The 23,097-nt window shown below is 51.6% G+C and overlaps 8 protein-coding genes across 8 annotated transcripts; 5 read left to right on the forward strand and 3 right to left on the reverse strand.

The window, feature by feature from the left end:
• Nucleotides 1-2,001: 2,001 nt before the first annotated feature.
• Nucleotides 2,002-3,105, forward strand: NEUTE1DRAFT_108886 (uncharacterized protein; the record flags this gene model as incomplete). Its single annotated transcript, XM_009851296.1, has 2 exons — nt 2,002-2,159; nt 2,253-3,105. The coding sequence occupies 2 exons, from the start codon at nt 2,002-2,004 to the stop codon at nt 3,103-3,105; spliced, it is 1,011 nt and encodes a 336-aa protein (XP_009849598.1).
• Nucleotides 3,106-3,522: 417 nt separating this feature from the next.
• On the reverse strand, nt 3,523-5,155 carry NEUTE1DRAFT_128768 (uncharacterized protein; the record flags this gene model as incomplete). The annotated part of the gene is made up of 4 exons (XM_009851297.1): nt 3,523-3,935; nt 4,004-4,454; nt 4,546-4,780; nt 5,127-5,155. 4 exons carry the CDS (start codon nt 5,153-5,155, stop codon nt 3,523-3,525), a joined length of 1,128 nt encoding a protein of 375 aa, XP_009849599.1.
• Nucleotides 5,156-7,778: 2,623 nt separating this feature from the next.
• On the reverse strand, nt 7,779-8,121 carry NEUTE1DRAFT_40750 (uncharacterized protein; the record flags this gene model as incomplete). Its single annotated transcript, XM_009850564.1, has 2 exons — nt 7,779-7,922; nt 8,053-8,121. 2 exons carry the CDS (start codon nt 8,119-8,121, stop codon nt 7,779-7,781), a joined length of 213 nt encoding a protein of 70 aa, XP_009848866.1.
• Nucleotides 8,122-8,536: 415 nt separating this feature from the next.
• On the forward strand, nt 8,537-11,599 carry NEUTE1DRAFT_145389 (uncharacterized protein; the record flags this gene model as incomplete). The annotated part of the gene is made up of 1 exon (XM_009851298.1): nt 8,537-11,599. One exon carries the CDS (start codon nt 8,537-8,539, stop codon nt 11,597-11,599), a length of 3,063 nt encoding a protein of 1,020 aa, XP_009849600.1.
• Nucleotides 11,600-12,350: 751 nt separating this feature from the next.
• NEUTE1DRAFT_79371 (uncharacterized protein) lies at nt 12,351-15,029 on the forward strand (the record flags this gene model as incomplete). Its single annotated transcript, XM_009851299.1, has 2 exons — nt 12,351-12,497; nt 12,572-15,029. The coding sequence occupies 2 exons, from the start codon at nt 12,351-12,353 to the stop codon at nt 14,894-14,896; spliced, it is 2,472 nt and encodes an 823-aa protein (XP_009849601.1).
• A 1,594-nt stretch (nt 15,030-16,623) lies between these two features.
• On the forward strand, nt 16,624-17,598 carry NEUTE1DRAFT_39917 (uncharacterized protein; the record flags this gene model as incomplete). Its single annotated transcript, XM_009850519.1, has 4 exons — nt 16,624-16,992; nt 17,072-17,355; nt 17,427-17,440; nt 17,522-17,598. 4 exons carry the CDS (start codon nt 16,624-16,626, stop codon nt 17,596-17,598), a joined length of 744 nt encoding a protein of 247 aa, XP_009848821.1.
• A 1,874-nt stretch (nt 17,599-19,472) lies between these two features.
• Nucleotides 19,473-20,800, forward strand: NEUTE1DRAFT_145391 (uncharacterized protein; the record flags this gene model as incomplete). The annotated part of the gene is made up of 2 exons (XM_009851300.1): nt 19,473-20,124; nt 20,191-20,800. 2 exons carry the CDS (start codon nt 19,473-19,475, stop codon nt 20,685-20,687), a joined length of 1,149 nt encoding a protein of 382 aa, XP_009849602.1.
• A 197-nt stretch (nt 20,801-20,997) lies between these two features.
• Nucleotides 20,998-22,207, reverse strand: NEUTE1DRAFT_79374 (uncharacterized protein; the record flags this gene model as incomplete). Its single annotated transcript, XM_009851301.1, has 2 exons — nt 20,998-21,464; nt 21,517-22,207. The coding sequence occupies 2 exons, from the start codon at nt 22,205-22,207 to the stop codon at nt 20,998-21,000; spliced, it is 1,158 nt and encodes a 385-aa protein (XP_009849603.1).
• Nucleotides 22,208-23,097: the final 890 nt, after the last annotated feature.

A 23,097-nucleotide genomic window follows, 5' to 3' on the forward strand; every position in this document is an offset into this window, starting at 1 on the left:
TGGATAGGAATCCTCCACAAACAGACACGAGCTGACTGCATTGATGAGATGTGAAATGTGCGATTGCGAGAAGACGTGGCGTTTGAGTTTTGGACGATGGATGATGGGATGAAGACCAACGGAATGCCATCCTGCTATTGCATGTGGAAGTTGAGTCGGCCCCGGCAGGCCATCTCGTCTTCTACCAATCAAGCCGCCAATCAAGCATGTTCCAAGTCACTGTCTTCAACGTCTTACTCAATCTTCAACGAACTGTGCCTGAGCTGAAGAAATGGCGCCGGAGGAAACGAGCGGAATCGGAAACAACAAGGCGGACTCTGCAGATCGCGACGCCACGAGGGAATTGTTATAGCGTACGGGAAGACCTCATCCGCGTAACCGAGGCTAACAGGAGGTTTCACTCAAACCAAGAGCCATACAAAATACGGTCATTGTTCGTTCCATTTTGTGGTTGGCAGGCAGCATCTTCTGTAAAACCGATGCAGATTATTAGTGCCCATGACCCACCAATTGGTTTAGACAGGTCTTGGCGAGATAGTACATGTTAGTCTTAGTCCCCAGTCAAAGAGATGCCAAACGTCATCGGGCTTTGACGTCTCGAGTATCGATACATGTTTGCTTCGCCACGAGGGGCCTGATATTACGATGAGTATCCCGAGCGCCGGATGGTTTTATGTTCTTCTGATCTCATGCTTTTCCTCCCGTTTTAAGCTCCTACACAGAAGGTTTCACCTGATGAACATCTCCAACAGCAACAGCAACAGCAACAGCAGATCAAGCTGACCAACAAGACTAGTTGTTGAATTGCCCGTACCTGGCATGGCTGAATGAGCAGACTTCGTTGCCGGTCCATCTCGATCATCAACTCAAATCCTGAGGTCCGCCGCTGCTTGGCCGCAAAGGATGACTGATCGTTGGTTGAATGAAGACGGCTGTAAATGGACGACCGGGATTGACATTTCAATCCGGAGCCGCGGATCCCCTCCCCTTCAGCTGCTCCACTCCGAGATCCCGATACCGAATAATAGCGCCACCCGGACGGAAGGGAACCGAGTAAGACACACCGCGACTCTTCATATTGCTGCCGAATGCTATGACTTCGGTTCCGCGATAATTATCAATAAGCTCTCGATACTCCGTGTCACACCGTCATGATTATAGGATGAATATCTCACCTCAAAATGCTTTCTGATCACCGATCGATGAAAAGATTTATTGGAAGGTTGTATACTCGGTCCAAAGCCGAACAACACCTGATCAAGGTACCACTCGGCTGCTTCACGGTTAATAGTGTGTTTGATTACATCATCGGCCCGTCTTATCTTCTATCTGTGAGTTTCGAAATGCCGTTCGGATTTAGATGGACGCTCAGTAGTATACGGACGGGAGAGCACAATCATTGACAAAGGTTCGGGGATAAACGGGAATCGTTTTCCCATATCTTGTTTGTATGTACAGGTTGTAGGTGCTTTTTCGCATCACGACCAAATCAACGGATTGACGTGATAGACTTTGTTCTCCGTTCTCACCCGGCCAGTCAGTGTGCAAACGCAGTCAGTCCCCTTACCGCAGTCCGCACTCCGCAGTTCTAGCTCGTCGTGGGGCCAACCAGTTCGGGCCAGCAAGGTTCGAAACACATCAAACACGACGATGATGACCGCAGGCACCGGTTCACGTCACGCTACCGATATCATCTCCACCATCAACACCATCGCGGTCCACCGCAGTCGTAGTCGGCTCCTTGAGCTTCCCCTTTTAAACTTGGTGACCCCCTCGAGTTCATCCCGTCGTCGTTTTGCTACTACTTCTGCTGCTTTAACGAACTGTTCCTGTCTTTGTCGGCCTTCACCACTAACATCGCCAATTCCCGCTTCCCCGCACCAACACCACCATCGCAACATCCACCCCACGCCGTTCGTCTGCCCGGGCACCAAAAACATTTCTACCACCAGCGTAAATCATAAGAAGTCCCGAGCCAAAAACCTATATTTATATTCCACAATGGCTGCCGAAATTCCAAAGACCATGTCCGGCGTCGTCATCGAAAAGCCCGGTGGCGTCGACGTCCTCAAGTACAAGACCGACCTGCCCGTGCCCGAGATCAAGGAGGGTGAACTGCTCGTCAAGAACGAGTACATTGGCGTCAACTTTATTGACACGTAAGCTTTCTCTCACCCTCCCCCTTTCTTTCTTACCTTTTATATAAATTTCCCAAGATAAACTCTGTCTAACCTTCCCCTCCCCGCCCATAGCTACTTCCGAACAGGCCTCTACCCCTCCTCCTCGGGCTACCCCTTAATCACAGGCAAAGAAGCCTCCGGCACCGTAGTCTCCTCCAAACACCCCCGCTTCTCCCCCGGCGACCGCGTCGCCTACCTCGGCGATGCTGCCTACGCGGAATACACCTCCGTGTCCGCCTCTCGCTGCATCGGTCCCCTTCCTGAAAGGATCTCCTCCGAGACCGCCGCCGCCGCCCTGCTCCAGGGTCTCACAGCCCTCACCTTGGTTCGCGAAGCCGCGGGCATCGAGCAAAAGCTGGGAATCAGCGAAGGGCCCTGGACGCTGGTGCACGCGGCCGCGGGCGGCACGGGCTCGTTGCTGGTGCAGATCTTGAGCGTCATGGGCGCCAAAGTGATTGCTACGGCCGGAGGACAGGAGAAGTGCGAGCAGGCGCATCACCATGGCGCGCAGTGGACGATAGATAACAAGAGCAAGGATGTGGTGGAGAGGGTCAAGGAGATCACGAATGGACGCGGGGTGGATGTGATTTTTGATGGAGTCGGTAAGGCTACGTTTGATGCGGATTTGGATATGGTGGCCAGGAAGGGCACGGTGATTAGCTTTGGGAACGCGTCGGGCAAGGTGGAGCCGCTGGATATTCTGAGGTTGGGGGCCAAGAATATCAAGGTGATGAGGCCGGTTCTGTTTGGATATATCGTCACCCCGGAGGAATGGGAGAGGTGGACGACGGAGTTGTTTGAGCTGATCAAGACGGAGAAGGTCAAGATCAAGGTCCATGAGGTCTATCCCCTTCAGGAGGTGGCGCGTGCGCACACCGATCTGGAGGGCAGGAAGACTACGGGCAAGCTGTTGTTGAAGCTTTAAGGAGAAACGATCATAGCCATTCAATATTCTTCCACCCACAGCCATGACTTAGATATGACGATATAATAGCAAAACACGGAAGGCAACGCGGCATGTAGTATTCATGCAGACTTTCACCTCGGTATTCTTCTATGAGATGCTATCTATGAGGTTGATTACGTTCAATCGGAGGGGGTGTCATGAACTTGAGCAATACGTAGCAACGTAGCGGAAGAAATCATAACAAAGTCGTAACAGAAAAAAAGGGGGGAATAAAGCAAAGGGGGAATTGTTAAAACAGTGTGATGCGACCCAGAAGCCCCAAAACGATAGAAGCCAGAATGTAATAAGTGTGAAGGTAAAAAAAAAAAAAAAAAAAAAAAAAAAACGAAGAAGAAAAGGGTGGTCGTAAAGCAGTGAAGAGCCCGAGAGCCCCTTTTAGTTCTTGACGGCCTTGCTGGCCTTGAGCTTCTCCAAGAGCTCGGCCGGCGGATCTTGTCGGTAACCCTTGGGGTTGTTCTCCACCCAGCGCCATAGATCGGCGCATGCGTCCTCCAGGGTGAGCTTTGTCTTCCACTGGAGCTCCTCGTTGGCAAGCGCGGGGTTGGCAGTCAGATCCAACACATCGCCGAGTCTCCTGTCGACAACCTGGTAGGGCAGGTCACGACCGACAACCTTGCTGAAAGCCTTGATCATCTCGAAGACTGTGCTGCCACGACCGGAGCCAAGGTTCCAGGCCTTGACACCAGGCTTCTTTTCGCGGAGGTAGTTGAGGGCGGCAAGGTGACCGCTGGCAAGGTCAAGGACATGGATATAGTCGCGAATCGCAGTGCCATCCTTGGAGGCGTAGTCTGTCATACAAGGTTTAGCATCCTGTCATCTGGGTTCGAGGCTGTTTTTGCCGGGTGGGACTACTCACCATCACCGAACACCAAAAGCTTGTCCCTCTCCCCAGTCGCTACCTTGCCAAGCAAAGGCAAGAGGTTGTAAGGAACACCTTGAGGGTCCTCGCCCATGATACCGCTGGGATGAGCACCGCAAGGGTTGAAGTAGCGGAGCAAAGCGCCGTTCCACTGCTCGAAGGGCTTGCCCGCCTTTTTGGCCTTCCTCCTTTCGGCTTCAATATGGTCGGTAATGACGGTCTCGATCATCACCTTTGTATGACCATATGTGTTGGTGGGGCCAATGGGGCAGTTCTCGGGAATGGGGATCATGCCAGGGATACGGGTGGCATCACCGTAGACAGTGGCGGAGGACGAGAAGACAATGTTGGAGACATTGTGCTTGGCCATAGAGCGGAGCAGGGTGATGCTGCCGCCGACATTGACACGGTAGTACTCCAGTGGGATTTCGCCAGACTCGCCAACGGCCTGCAGGTCCACAAAATACAACTGTTAGCTGATGGTCACACCACAAACACAGACGGACATGACATCGGGTGATGGCAGTTGTGCAACGTACCTTGAGTGCGGCAAAGTGAATGACGCTGTCGATGTCGGGGTGCTTGGAAAACACATCGTCGAGGCCGGCCTCATCTGTGATGTCGACCTGGTAGAAGGTGGGACGCTTGCCGCAGATAAGCTCGATGCGGTCTAAGGCGGCCTTGGACGAATTGAGGAGACTATCGACAATGACGACATCGTAGCCGTTGTCGAGAAGGGCGAGGGTGGTGAAGGAGCCAATGTAGCCAGTACCACTGCAAAAGCAAGCCACAATCAATATCTCAAGCCGCGACAACAATAACAAGGGCAAAGCGCCACGCGCGCTCACTAGACAACGATGACGACGACGGGAGAAGGACGTGATGGGATGATGATGGGTGGTTGCGGCGTGCAATTGCGCGCGCGCCCGTCGAGGCGTTTCTTGTGTTATTCAAGGCGATCCACACAAACTGCCCGTGCGGCGGGAATTGGAGCGCGGTGCAGCATCTTCAAGGATGACTGACTGGCGCAGTGTTGTTGTAGTTGGGCTGGGCGTTCGGGGAGGGTGGTTCGTGTCGTCGGGTGTTGGAGCGGGAAAAGGGCTGGAAGGGCTGGTCTTACCCGGTGACGAGAACTGTTCCCACAGCCATTTTGAATGCTCGATAACGCGATAGCTTTGTTTCCTTTTTTTTTTTTTTTCCACTTCTCTTCCAAAACTGAAGTGATGCTGCTGCTGCTGCTGCTGCTGCTGCTGTTGATGCCGTTGCCGCTGCTACCGTGGAGAAGGAAACGAATCAAACACACAAACACACAAAAAGAGTGACAAAGGGTGGAAGAGGATGGTTTGTTAGGACCGGTTAAAGATAGAAAGGAATTGTGGTTGGTAGGAAATGGTAAGTAGCGAACGAGGGCGGCAGGGCAGCGCATGCAAAGGTTAATTAAGCTCGGTCTTGGAGCCTGCAACGAGGGGTCTGTTGGTCCGGGAATGGGGCCCTGGCTTCCATTCCCTGGGCCTGCGATGGACCGTGATGGACCGGCATGGGTCTAGGCTGGACGACGGCACTATCACATCCTGGTGTAATCCTGCAATGGCATACCGACGGGTCCGGTCATGAAATGACGATTGTCGAATTTCGCTAGACCGTAGTTTGCCGTGGGGCGAACATGAAACGACAAGGGAACCACATCGGCGACCCAAACAGAAGCAGGACAGTGGTGATTGTCGATGGGATCATTGTATGGAAATTGAGATGAGACTCCCGTCAGAGGTGTTTTGCCATCCGTTGCTCGCCGTCCCGGGATTACCACGTTACCTCTACCCTGCACAGCACCCTGCGACGGGTTGCGGGTTCTAACGGGTGCAGCCTTTCCTGGATGTTTTGTCGCGACATGCAACGGCAAGGTTTTGGAATTCGGGGTACCTACCAGACCACGGCAACCCCATCTGCTTCTGAGAAGCTTCCATCCAGGCCTCCTCCGGTCTCCCCCTGCTGCCAAGTTCTCGAGATGGTTCTATTGTAGTGGTGTAGTGTGAAAGGGGAGTGGTAGATAGGTAAGTACAGTAGGTAGGTATGTGCAGTTTTTAGTAACATGTGACAAAAGTCAAGACCTGGGGAGCCCACATCGGGCTTCTGGGGGACTATGCATAGCCTACCGTCAAGCTTTTTCCCCATTCTTCTCGATGTCTTGGCCCGGGGAATAAACATGCCTCCCGTCTCTACCCTACACCAGGGGCAGACGGGAGTCTGGGAACTAAGCTAAGGATTTACTTTCCCACTTCGGATATCAGCTTCGGAGACTCGAGACGCAGTAGCCAGTAAAACGATACACAGTTATATTAAATGATAGCCAGCGGGCAGCACGTAGCAAGTTGCAATGTTCCATGGTGGAACGTGCAATTTGGATCGTCTCTGCTGCGCCAGTTAGAGAACCTGCTTACGCTGGAGGTCCTGGAGATGTTTTGACAATGAAAACTGCCTGGGAATGCTGGTGGAGCCTCAGTTGCCCCAGGTTCATCCCATCTCGATGTCGTCAAGTCCGTGCTAGGCAGATTGCAGTGAGAAGAGACGGCGATCAGACCGGATTGGAAAGACAAGAGATTTCGGTCTACCTGATCTGACACGACACAGCCCTGGCTCCCCTGGACGGGACCGTGGAACAAGTCCCTGATTCCGTCCTCGAGCCCCCGAAGATCGGGAATTCAAGATACAGCAACGGGAACTGCATATCTCTCGCTTAAGCGCATATCGGTTCGCTTATTCATCGAGCCATTCCCGCGCTTTTCATTCCCTTTCCCTTCCAACCGTCAGCCTCCACCCAAACGCTATGATTTTGCTTGGCGCCGCGCGACTGGGCTGAAGTGGGGAGTTGACATCAGCCGAGGCGGGAAGTTGCACTTTGTGAAGGAGCACGAGCCACAGGGGACGGGAGTCAAGGCGAGTGCCCTGATGCCTGACCTTCCACTTTCAACGCAAAGGAAGCGCTGTTGCGGCAGGCAGTCGGCCGCGCCAGCAGTGCGCACACATTCAGCTGTTTCATCGCATCCTGTCCCGTCTTCAATCTTTCCACTTGCTCCAAGCTGAGGGCACTCGCTTTCTATTGTGACTGCGCTGCGTCAAAGACAGACGGGAACCTTCGACGAAGAGCAGCCGAAGGGTCCCCTTTACAACAAAAGGCACCATCAAACAAGAGGCCTTCACCAGACAATGACTGCTAACAAAGGCAAGGCGGACAGCTACAGCTCAACATGAAAGGCAGCTCGAGTCAACCAAGACATCCACAAAGAGACGAGGCCGTTTTCAGAACAAAAGACACCAGCAACTTGCCTTATCCGTTTGCGAATGGATGCATGCATTGTCAATAACAACAACATCAACAACATCCCTACTTACCCCAGAGACATCACTGTAGCAAAGTAATAATCATCTTCTGATTCACTTCCGCCGGGCCCCCTCTTCTCAGCGCTTTTCTGTCTTCATGCTGGACAAGCCACCGATCTCAACCTCAAAACACTGAATGGGAAAAAAGTGAAGCAAAAGTCAATTGATCCCCAACGTCCACGACGTATCCACAATTTCTGTCAGAAAAAAAAGGATTCCCAGCGTTAGAAGGCTTTCGCTCAATTCTCCTTTGATCGCTGCTGCAGCCTAGCATCGCGTGCCATCAATCGAAGCCACGCGTGCCGAGTCTGCAAGGGAACGCTGCACATCATCGCCGAGGACCCGACTACCCGACTTTTCACTACGTTCAGCGAGGAGGTTGGGTTACTTTTCTTCAGGTCTCCCTCGCGTCGGATCTGTTGGCGCAATTGACCAACGGTATCGAGTAATCACTTTGGGCATCCGTAGGGCTCTTCAGCAGTTTCACCTTGATTGGAGGCGGGTGCCACGTGTTGCGCGCCTCGCAAATAGCAAAAGTCTGGTTGCCGTTCAGTCGCAGTCGCAGGCGAAGGCGCATCAACATATCGCAACCACCCGAAGATCGACCTCCAATATACAGACCGGCGGCGGCTTCGTTGTCTGGCTGGACGGGACAGGAGGACGCTCACCCAAGCAAATTCGGCCTGCAGCGGCAGCCTCACAAAAAGAACCCAAAGAGCCACCTCACGGCTCTGCATTTCGGCCCAGCCTCTTAACACTCATCGATTCGTTGTCACTGGCAACTCGTCTTCAAAATACTTGGGCGGCATCTCAGTCGTCTAGTCCGACATCTAAATGTGAGTTTGGATCGCCCCATGCACATGCTCTAAGCGCGGCTCTTGTTTTTTCTTTTTTCATTCGCCTACAGTCTTCAACATTTCTGTAACGCCTCTCACTTTTGGGCTCTTTTCCCTCAGTAGCACATTGTTTCCATCCGTCTCTGTTCATTGCGACAACATTTGTGTCAGAGGGAAAAGGAAAACATCAGTTGTTCACATTTTGGATTTTATAACGCCTTCTGACACTATGGACAGTTCATATTCCAATCACTGGTCCCACGTTGACCTCGCGTTTCACGACGTTAACAATCTTTTCACAAAATCCACTGCAACCATGCCTCCTAGACGGATAACGCGGAGGTCGGTGGTGTCACCTTCGCCTGCCCTTTCCGATACAGGCACGCCAAAGCCCGGAAAGCGCGGCACTTTGATCCCTGTTGAGCAGGTCAGGAATCAAACGCCCACCAGATTCAGTCTCAGTTATGGCTCCTCACTGGTGGCTATGCCAGACAGGAACAAAACCGCCGCAGGTACTGATCTCGAAACGGCCTTCGCCGAGATACACGAAACTGTCAGGACCGACAATATCAAGGCTGAGGCTCGCCGTCGAGAGCTTGATGCGCGTAGGGGTAGCACAACTCCTGGCCCCAGACGCCCTGACCCAATTGAGGAAGAAACCGAAGAGGAGGAGGAAGAGGATGAGGAAGTTCAGGAAGAGAAGGAAGAAGACGACGACGACAACCAAGGTGGCTACTACAATGACGAGGAAGAAGAGGAACCCGAACCAGACCCGCCCCGGCGTGCTACGAAACCAGCCCAAACTCTCAACAAGCTACAAGATCAGATTGAGAAGGCAAAGCTACTAGAAAAGCAAAGGGCGGAGGAGAGGGCAGCGGAAGAAAGGGAGAAAGCGGAGAAGGACGCCGCGGAGAGAGAAAGGAAGAGAGTGGAGAAAGACAAGAAGGACAAAGAAGAGAGGGAAAAGAGGGAAAAGGCCGAGAGAGAAAAGAAGGAACAGGCCGCGAAAGCTCAGCAAGAAGCCAAAGCAAAGGCTGCGCGTGAGGCCCAAGAACGAGCTGAACGAGAAGCCAAGAAACGAGCACGCGACGAGGAGGACCAGGAACAGGCCGAGCTGGAACGTGCCGAACGAAATGCTCGGCTAAAACGTGAGCGTTCTGAAGATGCGCGGCGTCAAGCCGAACAGAAGCACGCAGCAGAGGCCGCGCGTAAGAAGGAAGAGCAACGCCAAGCTCGAGAGGCAAGCGAAGCAGAGATGGCAAGCCTGGAGGAAGCAAAGAGGCAGGCTATGCGACCACCCCCTCCACCTTCCAAACAACTGCTGTCGACACCACCTACTTCCAGGACAAGGGAACTTGTGGTACCCGATACCGGCAACAGCTATGTGGAGGAAAGCGATGTTTACACCGACTCGGAAAAGATGAGGGAAGTGCTCGAAGAAGAGGTGGTGCGAATGGCTCAACAGAGGCGATTAGCCCGATATACCCCAGAGCCTCCAGAACCACCCAGAATCGCAAGGCGACCAGCGTCAACCCTCTCCAATTCTTTCCAGCATGCTCCCCATCAAGTCGATCAACACCAAGACTTGTTCGACACAGAGGCGAAATCCATGTCTGACAAACAGTATCCGTCCTTTGGCAAGGTGTCCAAACCCACAGCCGCAAGACCGAACCAAACATCCAGGCCGCGAGCCGAACAGTCAAATACCACCAACGGGGAAACACCGCCTCCTCCGTATACTACTGCTCCTCCAACCTTCATGCAACGATTACTGAAGTTGATTCGCCGTTCGACATGGGGCGTATGGAAGCTGTTCACATTCCTTGTACCAGTGCTCCTCATCGGTCTGATAGTCTTGACCGCGTCTTCTTATGGTTCGCCGGATTCGAATACCAGCATCCGATGGTATGGCTGGAAGCACTGGAGGAGCAACGTCGGGCAGTTCATCCCCAGTCATCCGCAGCTGACGGATGATCAGTTTAATGACTTGAAGGACTTTATCCTTGAACAATCGTCTTCTACGGAGAGTGCTGTCAAAAACATCCAAAGTCTTCTTCCCCGGATGGTGCACGTTAAACGTGGTCCAAACGGCGATCTCATCATTCAGGACGATTTCTGGCATGCTCTTCTGGATAAGATGCTCAAGGACAGCTCCGTTCTCACGCTTGACGGCACTGGTGACATTTCCGAAGAGCATTGGGACGCACTACGGCCGCGCCTCATCAAAGCCGGACTTTTCGAGAAGGGCCCATCGGATGAGCATATCTTGCAGATTGCCGAAGGCACTGTTTCCAAATCTTGGGAACGTTGGGTAACCAAGAACGGGGAAAAGGTTGCCCAGGTTGTCAAAAAGCATCTACCAGGAGACAAAGGCGATGGGGTCACGCGTGACGCAGCCATCAGTCGAGATGAGTTTGTGGGCCTCTTGAAGAAAAGGATTGCAGAACACAAGGAGGAGATTGATGGTCAATTGGATTCCGTCAAGAAAGGGCTTGAGACACTCATCGACACTACGGTCAAGGCGGCCATCTCCAACTCCGAAGGTAGTCTTTCCAAGTCCGAAATCACCACCCTGGTCAGGAATATTGTCAAGAAGGAGATTCCTCGGGCGCAACTTGAAGCAGCCGCTAAGGACGGCATCATGCGCAACTACCACGACTACGTTGAAACTCAAGTCAACCATTTCGGCCTGGGCAATGAAGCTGGTATCGTCCTGTCGGAATCATCCCCCGTATACCGACTTGACTCGCAAGCACTGCCAGGCAACAAGCACCTAAGCAAACTGCTCGGCAAGCCAAAGCCCATTTCGAGCAAGGATCAGGTCACCCTGGAAGCAGAATACATGCTGGCGCTTTCTGCCTGGAATGACGTTGGCCAGTGCTGGTGCGCTGGCATTACAGCCAGCAGGGGGGCCGAGCTCGCCGTGGAGATGGCCAACCATGTCATTCCCCAAGCCATCGTCGTTGAGCACGTCCACCCGAACGCGACGAATGACCCTGGGTCCATGCCCAAAGACATTGAGATTTGGGGATACTATCCGGACGCGGACGATAGCAAGCGACTCCTGGCTTGGATGGACGAGTTGTACCCTGGCGAGCGCGAAGCTGACATGAAGAGGGTCGACGCAGACAACAAAAAATCGCTGTCCCTCATCAACAGAAAATACGTCAAGATCGGCGAGCTGGAGTACGACTATGCCAAGACCAGCGGTAGCCACGGAATGTTTGTCCACAAGCTGTCGGAGGAGTTGCTCGATCTGGATGCGGCGACGTACAAGGTGTTGGTCAGAGCCAAGACAAACCACGGAGCCCTGGATCATACATGCATTTACCGGCTGAAACTGTTTGGGGAGGAATTAGAGTTTGAGGGCGAGGAATAACAGGATTGATACTGGGTATCTGGGCGACGGGTCTTGAGCGGTCGAATACGTATGGAAGGGAAAAGCAAGGAAATTGGGAATGGGGCAAGGCGTTTGGTCTTTTTTTTATCGGTTTCAACTTTGGGAAACGTATATATGGGTGGGTCTAGTGGGTTGGTTTCACTGCGGGTGTCTACGAAGGAATCATGTGAGCGAGCGATACCCGTCTTCAAGCTCATTTTTTCGTGGTCCAATACATTAAGCTTTCATGGTAGTTTGGCTCTTTTCATTGCTCAGGCACGGTGTTGATGTTCGAATGTTGCTGTTCTAAGTGAGAAATGTATATTGCTGAAGTTGTGGGCGCTGAAATAAAATCACTAAAAATTGAATTTGGTTCGATGCGAAAGCTACTGTGAATTTCCTACTTCAACCCCGTACAACTGCCCATCCAACTCATCATGAACCATAGCAACGAGATAATGTCGCTGGGGGCTAACAACTCGATGGTTTGTCTGCTCGTATGACCCTAACCCTGGTCTGAGCTGACCGCGCCTCCGAGATCCCTGCTGCAGATCCCCTCGCTTATAGTGGATGAGGTGGGTCGAGCTGGCAGAATTGCTCTCCGCCAAAAGTTTTCCTATCGCATCGAACTGAAAGGCCACCAGCGACGACCCGCAGGCAATTGGATTCGCTCGACTAGCAGACCCGACCTTTGGAACTTCGTCAAACCCACCACGCCCAATCTCCAGCACGGTCGAACAACACAAACACAATGGCTCCAGGAGGCCCCAAAGGCCGCGGTGGCAAGGGCAAAACCGAGAAGGAAAGGCCCAAAGCCAACAAGGCCGAACACAAGACGTTGAAGAGGAAAAGAGAGCTGGAGAACCTCGAGGCGCTTCAGAAGAGAATCGACGAACTTGTAAGTCCTAGTGAACCCCCATTTCTCACTATACAACCGCACACGCTTCTAAATATTGTGTTTCAATCTACTAGGACCCCAAATCCACCGAAATCAACAAGTTCTCGGACCTTCCCCTTTGCGAACCTACCGCCTCTGGACTGCGCGCATCCCATTTCGAGGTCCTAACCGATGTCCAACGTGCCGCCATCCCTCTCGCGCTCAAAGGGCAAGATATTCTCGGCGCTGCTAGGACAGGTAGTGGCAAGACCCTCGCCTTCCTTGTTCCCGTCCTCGAGAAGCTATACCGTGCACGATGGACTGAGTACGACGGTCTCGGTGCCCTCATTATCAGCCCGACCCGTGAATTGGCCGTCCAAATATTCGAAGTTCTCAGGAAGATTGGGCGCAACCACAGCTTTTCGGCAGGCTTGGTTATTGGTGGAAAGAGCTTGAAGGAGGAGGCGGAGCGTCTTGGGCGCATGAATATCCTCGTCTGCACACCTGGCCGTATGCTGCAGCATCTCGACCAAACGGCCGGCTTCGATGTCGACAACCTCCAGATGCTCGTGCTTGATGAGGCCGATCGTATCATGGACATGGGTTTTCAACAGGCCGTTGACGCTCTTGTTGAGCATCTTCCCAAGAGCAGGCAGACCCTGCTGTTTAGCGCCACACAAAGCAAGCGTGTCTCGGACCTTGCCCGGTTGAGCTTGAAGGACCCCGAATACGTCTCTGTTCACGAAGCCGCAGCATCGGCGACCCCCGTCGGCCTCCAACAGCATTATATCGTCACACCTCTCCCTGAGAAGCTCGACACGCTATGGGGCTTCCTACGAACGAACCTCAAGAGCAAGATTATTGTGTTTATGTCCTCCGGCAAGCAGGTCAGATTCGCCTACGAAAGTTTTAAGCGGATGCAGCCCGGTATTCCACTATTACATTTGCACGGTCGCCAAAAACAAATAGCACGTCTCGAGATCACGAACCGATTCACGTCCGCAAAATACTCCTGCCTCTTCGCCACCGATGTCGTGGCCAGAGGTGTCGATTTCCCCGCCGTTGACTGGGTCATCCAGGTCGATTGCCCTGAAGATGCCGACACCTACATCCATCGCGTTGGCAGAACGGCGCGTTACGAGAGCAAGGGTCGCGCTGTCTTGTTCCTTGATCCCAGCGAAGAAGAGGGTTTCCTTAAGCGTCTCGAGCACAAGAAGGTGACCGTCCAGAAAGTGAACGTCAAAGAGAACAAGAAGAAGAGCATCAAGAACGAACTACAGTCACAGTGTTTTCAGTCACCCGATCTCAAATACCTCGGACAGAAGGCATTCGTCTCGCACGTTCGTTCGATTTACCTGCAAAAGGATAAGGAGGTGTTCAAGTTCGATAAACTCGACCTTGACGGTTTTGCTTCCAGCCTGGGTCTTCCAGGTACTCCACAGATCAGGTACCAGAAGGGCGAGGACGTCAAGAAGCTCAAGAATGCCTCGCGCGCCGCCATGTCCAGCGGGTCCGACACCGAAGGCTCGGACGGCGAGATCCGCAAGAAGAAGAAGGAGGTCAGGACAAAGTACGACAAGATGGCCGAGCGTCAAAACCAGGACGTCTTGTCGACGCATTACCGCAAGCTTCTCGGAGAAGATCAGGCAGAAGACAACGAGGAAGACGACTTCCTCTCGGTCAAGCGCGTGCTGGACGACGATGCCGCCCTCGACGACGCCGCCGGCAACGCCAAGTCCGGCACCAACCCCGACGGCACGGCCAAGGTGGTCAAGCTGGGCAAGAACGCCGAGTTGGTCATCGACTCGCACCGTCGCGAGAAGCTGCTCAAGTCCAAGAAGAAGCTGCTCAAGTACATGGAGAAGGGCCAGAAGCTTGTGTTTGACGACGAAGGAAACGCCCACCCGCTCTACCAGCTGCAAGACGAGGAGGACTTCCAGAAGGAGGGCGACGCCAAGGAGCTCAGGCAGAAGTTCGTCGAGAGCGAGGCCACCAAGGTCAAGGAGCAGGATGTCGAAGACAAGCTGCTGGCCAAGCAGCGGAGGAAGGAGAAGAGGGAGCGCGCCAAGGCAAGGGAGAGGGGTGAGGAGGTCGAGAGGGAGAAGGGTCCCCTGCAGCCGGCGCTGCTGGATGCGCACAGCGATGTGGAGGAGGATCCCTTGGCTTTGCTCAGGAGTTTGCCTGTTGCTGGCAAGGGCGGTGACAGCGGCGACGAGAGCGAGGACGATAGGGAACCGCCTAAGAAGAAGGCTAAGAAGTGGTTCCAGAAGGATGACTCGGATACGGAGTATAGCGATGATGGCAGGCCGAAGAGGAAGAAGGCCAAGATGGAGGGCGGCAGGAAGGTTATTGAGATGGATCATGAGCCGGATAATTTGCAGGATTTGGAGGCTTTGGCCGCTGGCTTGTTGGAGGATTGATGAGTTGGTTATTAGTGTTGGTGTTGGTGTGGGAAAAACAGAGATATTGGGTTTTTTCATCCAATCATGGATGTTTACATATGTATTTTGCGATAGTTTTAGACTTGTTATGATACCTAAACCACGTATTTTGACAAAAAGGTCGGTCCTATGCCACTATGCTCCCTTCGTTTAGAATACATTTCCAGCTCTCTATCCATCCTTTTCCAGCAGCCTGCGGCGAGGTTTCGGGGTAAGGCTGGACGAAGCATCTCGCAAGTCCTGAAGCATGTCTCTCGCTCCTTCCAGCACAGGACAGCACCCCGCACACTCGAGTGGATGGCTGCTTCCGTTTTTGCCCTCGTCAATCATCTGGTGGATGAAGGACCTAGCGGGCCAGAACCCGGAAGAGACGGTGTCAAATTTGATACTTCGATCATCCCCATCTGAGGCGGGATTGATTTATGTCTGTCATTACCTTTCATTTCTCGAAAATTTGGAAATTGTTCTACCTCCTCTTTGTGTCCTATCTTCCTCCAAAATCTTTTTTTCGTAGGCGAAACTGTGAGATGACCCAGCCATCCCTCCGCACTCGTCGAAACATGCCTTTTCTTTCAAATATAACAATCCACATTTGCAATGACAAAGGTCTGATTAAAATTTAGCCGTGGATCAAGCAGCTCCAAATAAGCTGAGTATTAACACTCTTACTAGGGAACCCATACGATGATGTTTCGTCCCTCGAATTATTTGTCCACTCCTTGCAAGAGGCTGGTTGTTGTCACTCCAAGACCAGTCTCCAAAACCACGGTTTATCAGCTCATGATCTGATCAAAGCCCGTCTCGCGCAAGGCATCTGCCTGAGGCCCGTAGCGGGGGATAGGAGAAATACAGAGTTAAGGTGCTTCCCCTCGAGTGACGGGAGGCTTTTGGCAAACGAACGATGGCACGGGATGCAAGCATCCATAGTATCTAAAGCCCCCTCACGGTAAGATGCCGTGTTCGTTTGCGACCAGTTTCTACATACCCACACACCCCTTGGTAAGACTGTCTGATGTTCCTGGATAGTAATTATTGCCGTCAACAGATGTTCGAGGTGACTGGTACAGCTTCATCTTACTTGTAAATGCTCCTCTGTCTGTCTTCTGCACACCAGCACGCTTTTTAGCACACTTCCAATACATCTTACTCATCCACACCTTATCACATCAGTTGGATCAAGCCGAGTCAAGTTATCTACTGCCTTCAAGTACTTGATACGTTCTCATCAAGGCACAAAGTTAACGTTGAAACTCCGTACCTTGGCGTCCATTGACTGGCACTCCCTTCCAGCATAGTAGGCTGGCTTGACTCCCGGTTGTCATATTTTGTTGCCACTTTAAAATCATGTGCCTTATCCGTCGTCGTATTTGCACGTCCATCAAGACCAGCTGCATATTCTAACATTCAACAGGTTTTCTACACGGGGTTGAGCGAGTCCTCCGGCTTTCTGCTTGTTTGTACTGCTCGTTGGCACTTGCATACTGCGTGCTATGCCAAATCCCATTGGATGAGGTACTTGACGACAGCGTCACCATCCAAGTCCTCTGCTCCCCTGCCCGCTCGTGCTTATAAGATGTTTCTGCAAAACGACGTGTGCCCTCTTCGGCCCCTCACCTCAGCTTTGTCATCCAGAAGCCTGCGGAGAGACGATTACATTTACCAAGGCGTCAGCTGGCTCAAACTTCTTTCCCTCATTGAGATTGACCATGGCTACTCTTACCGTCGAGACACGATCGCAACCCGAAAAGCTCGTCTCCAACAAGACCGAGGCCGTCCAAATCGAGACCGTACAGATAGAGTGTGTCGTCTGCACAGAGACGAAAGACTTTCTTCATTTTCCATTGTCGAAACTCTCTACTGATTGTCAACACGCGATGCGTGTCTGCGTCGAATGTGTTCGTTTGAGCATCACGGCGGATCTCAAAAACAAGCACTGGCAGGACATCAATTGTCCGGAGTGTAACAACCGTCTCGATGCGGATGTTGTTCTACGTTACGCCAGCCCGGAGACACGGGCGAAGTATGAAGATTTTCTAACTAAGCACATGCTGGAAAGCCAAGAAGGCTTCAGGTGGGTAAGTTAATGGCTCCCATTGGAACTAGATTTCCCTAGCTCGGCGGCAATCCATAGCTGACCGTTCCGTACTCCAACAGTGTACAGAGCCAAGTTGTGGCAGCGGCCACATTCACGAAGGCGGGTACAGCCAGCCCATCATGAAGTGTCCCAATGGACACTTGTCATGCTACGTCCACAAAGTGCCATGGCACAAGGGCATGACTTGCGACGAGTTCGACATTGTGAAGAAGAACCCGGACAGCCCAGCCTACAAACAACATCTTCGACAACAGGAGGAGAATAAGCAAAGCGAGAAGATAATTGCGCTTACGTCGAAGCCTTGCCCTTCATGTGGGCGAAACATTGAGAAAAATGGCGGATGGTAGGTTTACCTTTTGTGGTGTTTTGCCTTCCATGGTTACAGAGCAGGTGGCTAATGTCCGTGGTTAACAGCGCGCACATGATATGTAAGACAATCTCCTCAGCGACTTCAACACTTCTCCACACGTTTGTGTCTGAGACTTTTTGTCTACTCTGTTCCCTGTCAGATACTTTCCACCTGTGTCCGCAGCTTAACATGTACCGGAAAGACAAGTTGCTCTTCTTTGTCCCTCGCAGCCTCTAACACATCATACTGTATATGTCCTTGAATTGATCTTCTGATGCTCTTCTAGGCTCCCTGTGCCGCTACGAGTTTTGCTGGCACTGTCGCAATGCTTGGCATGGGCATTCAACCCGTCGACGCTACTAGCGCTCCCACCACGAATATCTCGTTTCTGTTCCTTATTTTTTCTTAAACACGAAGTCTTGAAGTTCACTTCGGGTCCCTTTCCCTCTGTTTTCCCGTATCGACACAGAACATCTCTTTGCACCAAGCAACCATAATCATCAATTCAAGCACTGTGCTAAAACAAAACTCGTGTCTCAATTGATAGGCTTCAAGTGCTCATACGAATTCTGCTGGGAATGCATGGCAGACTTCAAGGAGATTTTGAGGACTAGCAACGATGCTCACCAGAAGGATTGCAGGTTCCATACGAACAATCTGAGGGACTGATTCACATTTCAGGTTGTCTTGATGTTGAACCTACTGCTGAGTTCAGAGACACTGCCATACGCTTCTTTCACATGGGATGAACGGCTGAGGAAGTTTGTTGACATCGGAGGTGGTGATGACAAGGGCACTTACACCAAGGCAGCTTTGGATCTTGTAAGAAGCTGTCAAGTCGAAGGGAGCCAATTCGAGGGAAGTTTAGTGTGAGAGTTGGAAACTTTGATTTATCAATAGACCATCCTGATCAAACAGATGCATGACGCAGAATATTCTGGACCGTGGTGGAGGTAACGCCTGTGTTCTTGCTGGAACATCAGGTATTGTACCGCCGTATCTCACGATACCGTATTTTACAGTGCGATGTGGAGCAGCATGGGCACTCCAATCATAAAAGAGGTCGGGCTGGACACTCGCAAGTCTAGCATTATCTCGTGATGGAAAGACCCAAAATAATACAAAGGTGCAGTTTTTGAATGGATATACTCTCTAGTGAGTAGATCAGGTCTCTTTTCCCACGCGTCATATGGGGTTTAAAGAGGTGGTGAAGTTGGCTGTATGCTGCTGGCTGTGAGGCCCCACCCCACAATCGGTCTGATATTGTACGGTAAGGCTACCTAAATTTTCCTTTCCATATTTCAAACAGGTGACTGGTCTACTTTCACTTTCCCAGTACATCTCTCGAATCTTGCATCTAACGAACTTTCGACTCGACGCACCCATCCCCCACAATCATTGCCTACATCCAGACATGCTGAGTACGGTTGCGTGCATTTCCATATTGCGCGCTGCCAATTCTTGAACCGGCACAATCAAACAACCAACGTGACGACGACGACGACGACGACGACAAACAGAGGGAGCCACAATGTCCGGGCCGAGCACAACGTCAAACGCCTCCGCAGCTGTAGGTTTCGCAGCTGCTAGGGGACCGGGAACCACTCAATCTCCTCCATCTCTCTGGCGCTTCTGGACCTCTTCCGTCCACTGCGTCTACAGGCGGTAGTTTGTTCGGGCCCTCGCCCGTTTCATCAACAGTAGCACCGGCCGCGGCGTCAGCTACACGTGGCAGCTTATTTGGGGCTGGAGCCTCTGCGACAGGAAATGGCTTGTTTGGTTCTGTGTCAGCTGCTGCAGGTCACACTTCTGCATGCAGTGGGTTGTTAGGGTCCATAACCCCCCTCCAGAATTGACAGCTTTGACCACGACCAGTGGTCTTTTTGACACTGCATCCACCGCTGGTAATAGTCTGTTTGGCAGCTCACAAAGTTTGTCTAGAAGCTTCAACAACCGGAGGAGCCATCGCCGTCTTCTCCAGCAGCAGCTCTGCTGCAACTCAATTGGAAACAACTACCACTCTACCAATATCCACAGAAGATTTATTTGGCGACAGTTCCCCTGCGATGGAAACTGCTACAGATGGGTCGGATTCAAGAGTCACGAACGAAATGGAAAATTCGACCTTGCCACATGGCAACGTGATCAACATCGACGCCGAGGGAGATCTCTTGTTGGACGTAGGGGGAGACGAAGACTCTGAATCGTCCCAGCCACAGCGGCTACGTGTCTGCTCCTCCACGCTCCGCCGTCATTCGCCAGTCTGGAAACAGATGCTTTTTGGTCCTTGGAAGGAATCAAAGCCAGCCAATGTCAAGTCCGAGGAGTGGATTGTAAAGCTTCCTGGAGACTCTGTCAAACCACTGCAGATTGTCCTGAACATCATACACGGACGGTTCAGCCAGATTCCTCACTCTCTCGATCTCGACGAGCTCTACAACCTTCTGATTTTCACCAACAAGTACGATTTAACTGCCACTTTGAGACCATGGTGTGTACAGTGGGCAGTGGTCGCCCACGGGGACCTATCTTCGGAAGACACTCTTAAGTCCTTGTTTGTGGCATGGGAGCTAGGAGATGAGAACCTCTTCGCTCTAAGGATTGAGGAGATCTCCGTCAATACCAGCCCCCAAGACAGCTTCCCGTCCATTCAGGCAGTGAACCTTTTCAGAAAGCCCGGTCTGGCAGGAGGTTCTGAGGCTGAAGATGAAGAGTGGATTGTTCTTGAGCATCAAGATTACCTCGGTCCACATGATATCATTGGTACGTTTGATATTCACATTCCGGACCGAAGCTAGTTCCGATTGACTAATGCCAGATTTTCCATAGATGTCCTACTATCAATTCGAAAGAAAGTGCTCTTCATAATTGCCATGGCTGTTGATGATGACCTAGTATCTCGGCGATATCCCCCTTATGGAACGGCCTGTTCTGCTTCTCGAAATTATAACAGCGGGAAGACGAGGGGCACCGCAACCCTTTGTGACGCGGCTATCTTCGGTGGTCTTATGATCCATATGGACCAGCGCCTCACATTGATGAACAGAGGTACCATCAAGACAGACAGCGTTGTCCAAGTGGCAGCTTCCGTATTCTCGAACATAAAGTTGATCGAGGTTCTGCCAAATCATACGCAGTGTTCCTTGCACAGAAAGTATGAGGCTCTTGACCAGGAGATACATGAAAAACTACCTGGTCTTGTGGCGAAGCACATTAAGCCCGGGCACAAAAGCTATATGGAGAACCAGAGGAATAAGACAGGCATCGAGTTGTCTTCACAGGCAGAAAGGAAGCAGATTCAAGCTAGTACCCGCCGGTATTGGTGATAGCCGGATATTAAGCCTTCATACTCTCCTTTCTACTTTCACAGATGTGGACACTCAACATAGGTGTCCGCGTCACTCAGGCACGCAGTTTGTCGTCTTTCGACATGCCCTAATCAGGCACTTTCTCACTGCCAAAGTTCACCTTCATTCAGTAATCACCCGTACATGCTTGTTTGTATTCCGTGTAAGATCAAACGTCTGCACCCTGGATTCCTTGCCCCATGGCTTTCCGTCTCGTACCCTGATCTTTTCAAGAAAAGTTGAAAACCTAAATGTTATCCTTCCGTTTCCGGTAGAGTCTTGAAAGCAACTACCAGTATCGTTGCCTGCTAGGTGCAGACTGATTTTCCAACCCAGTCTTTGATCTCTGCGAAGCCATATATGCCTGATGCTCAGATGTCAAGAACTCCCGGGAAATTGTGATGACGCTGTCATGTAGCGTGATGTTGTGCTTCTTGTACTTGTCTTTCAAGGAGCACGGTGTATGATGAGACTCAAAGGTCCGGGTTTCATCCATAATGGGGAACAGCTCAGACGCCAGATGTACAACGCTGTCGATGATACAGGAGCTTTCTCTAGGAAGTATGCTACCTCTTCGTTGTATCATACCGCGATGAATACTTCCGAGAACCGCAGCATCACATACGCGTCTGGTTATTGTGTCATAACGACTCGCCGAGGTGCAACGGGGCGTAGAATTCACTAGAGCTTCCAGATCTTCATTGAGGGGCGCAATCATCTTTTCAATGACCGCTTTCCGAATGTTGCAGATCAAATCTATCGACAGGTCAGCAACGACTTCGATAGGGGGCATAAAATGAGCACGAACCTATGACATCCATCGGACCAAGATAATCCTCATCTTCGACGAAAATTCCATCAAGATCCATGGTAGAGGAATCCCTGAAAAAAATGAAATCTCCATCAACCCAGGTATTAACTGCAATCTGTGCTAGTCTGGCGATAAAAAGACTTTCGTATCCCAGCGTCCATGCGATATGTAAGCCTTTGAGTACATCAGGTCCCACAAGGTTGCTTAGGGCTGGCGTTTCCCATTTTGTACGCCAAGGCTTCATGATATGAGCTATGTCGTATTTGTTGACGAGGATGAGAAGTTTGAAGAAAGTATCAATATCAAGAGACGACGGCACGCGATCGACTAAGCCATGTATGATGTTGAGCACAATCTGGAATTCGTAGGCGGGATCCTCGGGAAACTCAACCGCCCATCTGCTGTCGTCTGCCGGCTTTGATTCCTTCCAGGGTCCGAACAACATCGCTTTCCAGACTGGCGAGTGACGACGGAGCGCCGCTGAACACACGCGGAATCTAAAACGCCCTCCAAGCCCTGGGCCTGGTTTCGTATAAAGCAGTAGATCTCCATCTGGGTCGATCTCGATAATCTCATCACATGACAGCATGCTTGCATCATTTGTAGTATCCATGTTTTCGAGCGTCGGTGATTGGGCGTCCGAGGTCGTCGTGGCAGAAGTGCCAGGCTCGTCAGGCAGTCCAGCCATGGCCACTGCCCGGATCGTTCTTGCCGCTCGCTTCTGAGAGGGAATAGATGGCTGCAAACAGGGCACGTACGGTTGCGCCTGAAGCTATTGTTATTGGAATATGGTCGAGTCGCCTGGTTATCGTAGGGCTTATGCCAGATGAAACGTCCAGAGATAGTGCTGTATGGGAGGTCGGTTGTTGCGCACGTTTGAGGTCGTAATTCGAGTCGCATTACGCAAAGAAGAGAGGTGGGTGTGTTGGTGTGATCAGGGAAGTGTTGGTGTGTGTGTAGAGAGAACGTTATTGCCTAGGGAGCTTCAGGTAAATTTCGATTCCGATCTAGGTAGGTAGGCAGGTGGTACTGAGACTTGAACACCGCAGTGGGCCTCTTGCATCATGACTGCATTCACGTGTACAGGGCGCTGCCCTTCACCTCTTCGTATTTTAGCTTTTCTTTGCATTTGTTGTTTTCATTCCTTTTTTGACTCTCTCAGTAGTAGTACAATTGCCCATTTACTTTTCGTATACAAGGACTTTCGAAATGACCCCAACATCAACGAACTAGTAAGCTAGTTGCCTACATATTGTAAGTGAGATTTTCCCGGGACGATACGAGGTAACATGCATCTAAAAGTGTCTTGAAAGACCGAGGCGAGACTATGCACATTGCACATCAGATAGTACCTGACCAAGACAGACGGGATGTTCTTGAACCGCCAAAAATAAGACTAGCAGCGGATCTACGACTTAGGAGACATCATCCCACTTAACTTCGTGGCATCTCAAGGGGAAAGATCGCAACTCGTGGCATTGACTGACTGCTCCATTCACCGTGGCCGGATGCCAAGACCGCCGTTTGAAGCCCCTCACCAGGACCACATATTCCCGTAGGTACAATTCCTTTCTCCCG

The sequence above is a fragment of the Neurospora tetrasperma genome, assembly GCF_000213175.1.
Source record: "Neurospora tetrasperma FGSC 2508 unplaced genomic scaffold NEUTE1scaffold_2, whole genome shotgun sequence".
In the NCBI taxonomy this organism is placed as follows: domain Eukaryota; kingdom Fungi; phylum Ascomycota; class Sordariomycetes; order Sordariales; family Sordariaceae; genus Neurospora; species Neurospora tetrasperma.